At 33.9% G+C, this 8,691-nt stretch overlaps 1 protein-coding gene across 1 annotated transcript; it reads right to left on the reverse strand.

Annotated features, from left to right (window-relative positions):
* Window positions 4,362-7,753, reverse strand: LOC107623756 (protein HHL1, chloroplastic). The gene is made up of 6 exons (XM_016326120.2): window positions 7,323-7,753; window positions 7,100-7,237; window positions 6,062-6,148; window positions 5,870-5,917; window positions 5,187-5,329; window positions 4,362-4,706 (listed from the first exon to the last, which is right to left on the reverse strand). The coding sequence occupies exons 1-6, from the start codon at window positions 7,608-7,610 to the stop codon at window positions 4,694-4,696; spliced, it is 717 nt and encodes a 238-aa protein (XP_016181606.1). The 5' UTR covers window positions 7,611-7,753; the 3' UTR covers window positions 4,362-4,693.

The following is an 8,691-nucleotide window of genomic DNA, read 5'->3' on the forward strand; positions in this document are numbered from 1 at the left end:
CAACTCATAACATCAGCCTCTTCTGCTTCATATCCTCCTTCTACTTCCATTCTTCTGTCTCTACTCTGTCCGTTCTTGCTTTTCCAATAAGTCATATCACCCTTTCTAGTCACATTCTCTTCATCTAGCCCTTTATTTTCTCCAACTGTAATTTCTTCTTCCATGTGTCTCAATCTCTGTCTTTTATCTGTATCATCTACCCTCTCTTGGTTGTCACTAATCATACTAGCTTCTGCAAACATACCATGCTGCTGATTTGACCCTATCTCATCTCTTGGCTCCTTTTGCTTGGACTCTCCATTCCATAGGCTTTCTTCACGCGCCTCCCAAATCTGGTTCTCCCTATCACTGTTTCTTTGCTTCTGTAATTGAATGCCAAACCTTGCAGCTAAAGCAGCAATCGGTCTTACTCCCGCAACTGAAAGATTTGGACCATATCTTGGTAGTTCTGGATTTTCAACTGCCATAGCCATTTCCATTTTGCATACTCTCCCATCATGACCAATCCTTCCACAATTATAGCAGTAATCACACAGCTTTTCATACTTTATCTTAGCCCACGAATAATTTCCTTCTCTTCTTTAAAACCAAAATCCAGTTTTTAGAGGAATAAGGGTATTTAACTCTACCCTTATTCTTAAGAAGGTTCTGAGTAAATTTCTTTCCACAAAAGGATCCTCCACTTCAATCACTCTTCCCACAGCAGCTCCTATTTTTTTAGCATTCTCTCTATTTATCTTATCTAGGGATAAACCATGTATTTGAATCCAAATAGGAAGAAGATCATAATTTACCTCATACTCAGACACCTTGGGTCTCCACCATTGCAGGCTCAGCATATGTCCCAACACCCTCTATGGACCGTCATTGTAGATCCTCTTGATTGCTGAAATTGAAAATATAAGACTCTGTTTCTGTGTTGGAGATGACCAAACCTTGAAGGTTACCCCACATTTTGTCTATGGATTTTTTAACTGTTGTTGCATTTAGATTTTTGCTTGTTAGTACCTTTCCTACTAGTTTTTGATTTGCTGGTGCTTTCCTAGCCTCTGCATTGTCTTGCAGTTCTAAAACATCTCCTCTATAATCCTCTCTTGTGGGATTAGACATTGGCTTCACCACCACACTCGTCTTTGGTTCCAGACATAAAAAAGTGATTGTAGACTCTAAAGATGTTGGTAACGTGTTTGAAGTGGAATGACGAGATCGGATGAAGCTCCGCTAATAGGAGGAGCACCGTATTCTTCTTAAGGTCACAGCTCTAGCTACCTAGAGAGAAACAGCTCTCCTTACGAGAGAAAAGCTGGTCTCTGTCTGAAAATTTTAAAATTCTAAAAATGTACCAGAGCTGAGGCCCAGAGTTTATAGGAGGCATGCTATAGATTTTCTGGTAAAATTCTGCAATAATACTGATTATGGAGGTTTTGCAATCCAACAACAACTTGAGAGCATCGCCATTTCTTGCGCATATGCTTCTGGGAAGTAGGGGTGTGCATGGGTCGGGTGAAACCGGGTTTGATGTGACCCAGATCCGACCCAAAATATACACCGGACCTGTTTATTAGACCTGAACCCAGCCTTAGACCTGATGAAACCTATATACTTTCGGGCCACGATTATACTGGGTGAAAATCGGGCCGCTAACATTATATTACCTTGATACTTTCTTATAAGCTAGCATGTGAAAATATCCAAATTTTCAAGACTCTAACTATTATTTGACATGGTAAAATTCATTTAGAAAAATATAACAAGAACCAACTCTTCTCTAAAATTAAAGCATATCCATAATCAATACTAATATTGTCTAATAACACCAAATATTTAAATCAATACAAATAACACAATATTATGCATTTGTCTAAAATCTTATGCATTTTAAACATAAAACATTAACTTATAGTCTTATAATAACTAATAAAACAAAATATTAAGGTTTACAATACTTAAATTTCACATAAGAATAACTATCATCCATCACTAATAACACAAAATATTAATTGTGTATGATGGCTGGGCCACCGAGCTGAGTTCGGGTGACCCGAGCCTTGGCCCAGACCCGACCCGAAATAATGACCGGGTCTATTTTTGAGACCTTTACCCGGCCCTAGACCCGGTGAAATCACACCAAATTAGCCCCTACAGTGTTCGGGGCCGAACCAGGTTTTCGGGTCGGGCCGGGCCGGATCTTCGGACTAGGCTGGACCATGCACACCCCTGCTGGGAAGGGATGGAGTGGGAGAGCAATTATCCCCTTTCCCAGAGTTGGACCTCACTAGAGGCATATTCCAAGTCCAAATCCAATCTAAATTGGATTAGAGTACGCTTTCTCTATATTTTATCTATAAAGCTAAATTGGACTCAGCTATGAAAAGACAAAAATTATATTGGATTCTCACTAAAGATTTTCATTTTAAATAATGAAATTTTGGTGGTAAATTTTTATTTTAAGCAATAGCATAGAAAATATTAGTTTAGTCTTAATTAATTTTTTTATTCATTGTAATTTACATTTAAAATTTTACTTAGGATTTATATTTTTTTTCCCCGCAACCTTAAGGGTAAGATTGTTTTTAAAGGGAAGAGTAGTGTTAGGATTAGTATTGAGTCTATAACTCAACTAAAATATTATGTCATAAATAAGACTATGCGATAATAGTGTCGATATGCATCATATAATTGAAAATTCTAATTCCCTTCTTCGACCCTAATTCAAGAGATCTTTATTCTATTTTCTTTGATTTTTATATAATTTTCTATATTTCTTGATATAATATCGTATCATTTATCCATGATCAAAATGTTGAAAATTATTTTTAGCGACGGTCAAAGTAAAAAAAAAAAATATCATAAGTAATTTTCTTCAGAATAAAGAGATAACGAGTATCTGAGATTATGTACCTCCCTTTCATATTCTGTTATTTATAATATTATTTTCATATAGAAAAGTTTACGGGCAGTAATTTTTGTATTTTTTAGCCAGCACTTAACCATCAAAATAAAAGTGAGTGATCTCCTACCATTAGATGTAATCTCACATCATTAAAAACACTATTAATAGTTAATTGATAATTACAAAACACCAAAATTGCTCCTAGCATTCCTCATTTTCATATAACAGTTTCATATCCTTTTAATTTACCTTGATGGTACATTTTTCTAAATTTTTGGGATTATATTTCAATGCTAAAGATTCCATATTAATACAACGATCTTTCGAGTTTAAAACCGTAACTTATTTCATGAGCCTTGGGGCTAGTACAAAATAATGCCCCAAACTCAGATGATCATTAAAATTCATTCTCTTCCGTAATCTACTCCACACGCATTTCTTCTCCATCTTCTCCACCTTCAATTTTGCTATTTTTCTCCAAACTATTTTCAGCACAACTTCTTACTTTTTTCAACTTTCTTTTTCAGGTATGTTTTACTTTTTCTCATTCTGATCAGAAAAAAGGATAACAAGAAGATAAGAACTCAAATTGAATAAAAAAATATATTAAAATTGAAATAGAAATAAAATAAATAGATTGAGAGAGGAGGTGGGTGGTTGATGGCTTCTGGGAAGGGATGGAGTGAGAGAGCAATTACCCCCTTTCTAAGAGTTGGACTTTAAAGCTTCTCCGAAGGGATGGAGTGGGAGTGCAATTATTCCCTTTCCCATAGTTGGACTTTACTAGGGACATAGTCCAAGTCCAAATCCAATCTAAATTCAATCAGAGTTGCTTTTTTTACATTATATCTATCAAGCTAAATTGGGCTCAGTATGAAAAGACAAAAATTATATTGGATTCTCACTAAAAATTCTCACTATCAAAACTGACTTGAAGATTCCGAGGAGAAGAGTTAAACCATTGCATTGCTGTGGCTGAGGCATGTGGTTCAGTGGCAAAAGTATTTGCTTCAATCCAAAGCCACACAAGTTCGAATCCTAGCAGTGGCTAGGTTAGTGTGGGTGGGTATGTGAGTATGTAACCTAGGATTGGGGATTGTCCAATCCATCGAACAAAAAAAAAAAAACACAAATATTCTCAACTTTGTATATCTTAGTAAATAATTTATTTTGTTTGCTTAAAAAAAATCTTCATAACAACGTTCTTTATTTAAATAAAAATTATTATTTTTCAATTTTTGTATTTTTAAAAACTTGCCATTCTATGCCTGCTTTGTGTATTTTCACTGACAAGACAACAAAATAATTACAAATCATTGGCATCTAAAGGATTAATATTAGAACTATTATTAGGACTTCTGAATGTAAGTTATACATCTTCCTTTTTTTTTTTTCATTTCATTAGTTTTTAAACCTAAATTCTCACATTCTGCCCAAATTTATCACTAAGATACTCTTAATAGCTTGATAACTTGCAACTCCAAATAAAGTTAATGAATTTGTGTGAAATAAATGTATGGATATTACAACAAATAATTTGTACAACAGTTCTAGGAATCTCTTGAACTGATAGTGATGCCATTGCATTTGTGATCAGCAACATAAAAGTGGTGTTTCACTCTCAAGAAATATAAAAGTCATGTTATGTCTACAGATATATAAGAACAAGACCATGAGCAGCATTGTTGTGCATGGCACCTTTTCCATTAACCAATCCCACAAATACCACGAATATTTCGGAGCTCATACAGTCATCGGCTGCTTCGTAACTAACGAAGCAAATAGATCCCAGCAACAGATTCATCCTTTAACCCTGGCATTGGCACAGAATGGTATAGAACAACACAAACTTTGAGAATTACCAGCCATAATCAGAGATACCACACCAAATGTGGGCATCCAAAGGCAATATGTAGCAGAGAAACAGAAGAATGGTAAATTACGCTGAGCTCCTTGACACGAGACTCAGGAGGTAAGCATCACATTATATAAAATACATGAATATTGAGGGTCATATAAAAGGACAGCCAGTGCACAAACATCCCGCGACCCGCGGTAATGCAAGGTCCGGAGAAGGGCCACATCCAAAGAGAGTAATATAAGCAGCCTGAGCCGATAATTATATCAGTGGCTGATTCCACGGTTTGAACCCGTGATCCACTGAGACAACTCAGTTGTTGCTCCAAGGATCCCCTTCATTGAGCATGGTATAAAATATACTCTATTTCCCCTTTGGGTAAATTATACTTGCAGCAAAGAAAATAAAAAAATATATATATACATGGAAACTCACTTGGACTTTTCTTTTGTACCTCCCTCAGACTCCTCAGTTTCAGTAGAGCCCAAGGCCGTTATCTTTCCAAAGGACTCCTTTGCATCTCCAAAGAAGTCTTTCACTTTATCAAGTACGGTTTTTAGCTTATCCGGTGTTGGAAGCTTCAAAATGGACATGCAAACCACAATACATGTTAGAGGAAAATCATCAACAGAGTTTGTTAGTTAATTTTTTTGGAACATTAAGTTCTAAAAATATTAAAAGTAGGAAGTATATGGCTATATGGTTCAATGTAAAATACTAAAATCATTTCAACATGTTTCATCTCCAAAAAAGACTCTTATGCAAGAAAACATGTTAGAATAAGTCTATTCATGTGCTTCCATTTGACAATTTAAAATTTTGGGGGAAAGTGATTTAATAATCATGACACATAAAGTTTGTAATATAGACTATCTGGCAATCATTGATCTACTTGCTTAAACCTAAATCTTTGAGTGTTAATGATGTTTCCAATTTTTTGCAAATCCATCAATACAAACAACTAGGATCCTCACTTTCCATCTTTAAGAACATGTGCTATCTAATGCAGGAAGATTGAAAATTTAGATGAAAATACCAAAGTACTCTGTTCGAGAAACATTAAAAATGATAACATCAATAACAGTAGTAGTAGTAAAGAAAATCTTGTGAATGTTCACCTCAACAACATCCGACGTAGAAAGTGCAGCTCTTATATTGTTATTCTCCTGCAAATTCAGCATATTGATAAGTTAGATAAACAAGCAGGACTCTTCCTTTCAAAGATTGTGAGATGTTCACTTCCAACACTAGAAATATTTAAAGATGGCCTTAAAATATTGAGGCATATAAACAAAGTATAAGGACATTACAACAAGTTTGTAGCCGTATCTGAAATCAGTGGCGTCCCGCAGCACAGCATGCTGCTTGAATGCAGTTTTCTGTATCTCCTTCTCATCCTATTTAAATTCAAACATGCAATCAGCAATGAAGAAAGCATATTGTAATTAAGCATAGAGGAAACTGAAGGGGTTTTAAGAGTAGTTGTGAGTTCATTTTACTCCCGGACACAATGAATTGAGGTTTCGAAGGGGCAAAAAAGGGTCATAAGTGTAAAACAGACTCATACAGTTACTTGTTGAACTCTTCTCTTTCTCCCCCCTGCTAAAATCTCAGCTCACAATCACGCTTTAGAGGCGGAACCGCAAGTCAAACTTGAAAAAAGATTCATTAAGAAGTCAAGAGTTGAGGGTTCAGAATGTCATAACAATCCACTTCAAAATACAGTATTCTGCTTTACTGAGGTTAGTTAAGATCATATAACTCACCATTCTTCTATGAACATCAAATATGTAAAGGTGAATTCTATGGTGTCTGTAACTTAGTGTTTAACTTTTGCCTAATTTATTTTTTATCGCAAATTTTGAATATTTAATAATTATTTACATTTATACTTTTAAAATTAAATATTAATTTTTAACCCTTTTTTGTAAGTTAGACAAACACTTTTAAGTGGCCAATATATAAAAGTCATGCAAAGTCTCCAATTTAAATGATATGAGTCACGTCCACGTGACATAAAGACATGTCATATTAATGCCACGTGTTACAGAATGATTGGTTATTTCATATCATGTTATGACATAATCAATTATTTTGTAACACGTGGCATTAACACGTCATGTTACCTTGACACGTAATTAAACACGTCATCATCTAGCTATCATAAAGATCTGACCTAGTGGGGTAACTTTTAGGACTAATATGATTAATGAACTCTTTCTAAAAGGAGCTATTTTTAATAGACAATTTGAATATTAAGGCTATTGTAAAATTCAGTCTCATACCAACACCGCCAAATTTTATAATAATAATAATAAATAAATAAGTACAAGGAAAAAATGACTTACTTTGTAAATAACTGCTGCAAGATTTCTATCAAGTGTATCTTTGTATATATACTTGCCAAGAAAATTATCCTTTGCTGCAACCATGATTTTGGCAGTGGTGCCACCCGTTACTATGCTGAGAGGGTACCATATGTACAGCTAAAAATAATGACACATAAGTTATTTAATTGAAGAAATGGAAAAGAGTATTAGTTAATTAAACAAATAAAATAAAATGAATTACGTCAGCCATGCGAATGAAGATAACGAATTTGGGGTTTCCATCGTCCTCGAGCTTGGGCAAGGGAGGAGGAGGGGGTCGCTGATACTGGCGAGCCATCATTCCCTTTTTACCCTTGGCTTCAACAACGAAGAATGCGCTGCGTCGTTGAGGAGGCTTGGGGGTATTTCGGGAAGTAAAAAGAGAGTGCCTAATTGGTGAAGCTGAAGCTTCGTCGTGGAGGTTGAGCCTTGAAGCTGAACTCGACGGAGGAAGCCGTACGAGCGCGTTCAGTGACATCGCCACTTCCATTCTTTTGAAACTAACTAAATAGTTGTGATGGTTGATACTTGATAGTATTAGTATTGATGGATAGGATTAGAAAATAGAAAACACAGGTGTTTGTGTGCTTCACTGCTTCTAGACTCCCCACTACAGAAGGCCCTTTTCTTATCCATTTTTTTTTAATTTATCTTTCTTTACATTTTTATTAATAAATTAAGGAAAAACCCAAAACATATGTTTTTAAATAAAGTTTGTGAAAAGCTTTAATTTAACAATTGTTTTGATGCACTTTTAGTAAAATNTCCTAGAAAAAAAAAAAGTTTAGTAAAAAATAATAAGAAATGAGAGTCATACTTATACACGTGGCACATAGAAAGGCGCATGAATTCATGTCATGATGGCCAATCACTATTTGCTAGGTCCTAAAATATAAAAGACTTTTTAAAGAAATTTTTACGGGTTAATTACGATTTTGGTTATTAACGTATAAGTCAAAAAAAATTTTTGTTTTTAATTTTTTTTATATACTAAATCGCCCCTAATATTTAATTTAGTTTTAAAATAAGCCTTATCTTAGGGAATAAAATCGTACGGAAATGACGGCAGAAATAGAGATAGAGATAGGTCGTGGACAGCTTTTTCATCATCTTTCTTTTTTCTTTCTTCTTTTTTTCTTTCTCTTTTGTAGGTGTAAAAATACTCTCTTTCTTTTATTTTTTATTTTATAATTTTTTTTATTATGGTAATTTGGTCTAAAATTTTAAGATTTAAGTAAAAATAACAATTTTAAAGCTTGATTTGAAACCTTAGAAACGATTTTGTATGCACAAAAAAATTAGAAACGAACAAAATTTTCGTCCTATATCTTAGACACTAAAATCGTACTTAACTAAATTTCTACACTAGAAGGATTTAAAATATTGAGACTAATTAATTTTATCTTAAAAAATATGTTTGTGTATATTAATAGTTGGTCACTAAATTAATGATTATATATTTATATATATTATTTAATTTATTTTTAATATTATTTTATATTTTAATATATATTTTATATTAAACAATAATTAACTTTTATATATACGTAACATACTTATTAGTCAATTAA

Source organism: Arachis ipaensis, chromosome B10 (assembly GCF_000816755.2).
Source record: "Arachis ipaensis cultivar K30076 chromosome B10, Araip1.1, whole genome shotgun sequence".
Lineage (NCBI taxonomy): Eukaryota > Viridiplantae > Streptophyta > Magnoliopsida > Fabales > Fabaceae > Arachis > Arachis ipaensis.

What these genes read in the sequence shown, in the direction of transcription:
- LOC107623756 (XM_016326120.2), bottom strand. Translation starts at nt 7,610, where the DNA reads ATGGAAGTGGCGATGTCACTGAACGCGCTCGTACGGCTTCCTCCGTCG. An exon ending in TTGCAGCAGTTATTTACAAA is followed by an intron (nt 6,149 to 7,099) that starts GTAAGTCATTTT and finishes GAATTTAAATAG; the next exon opens with GATGAGAAGGAGATACAGAA. An exon ending in GATACGGCTACAAACTTGTT is followed by an intron (nt 5,918 to 6,061) that starts GTAATGTCCTTA and finishes CTGAATTTGCAG; the next exon opens with GAGAATAACAATATAAGAGC.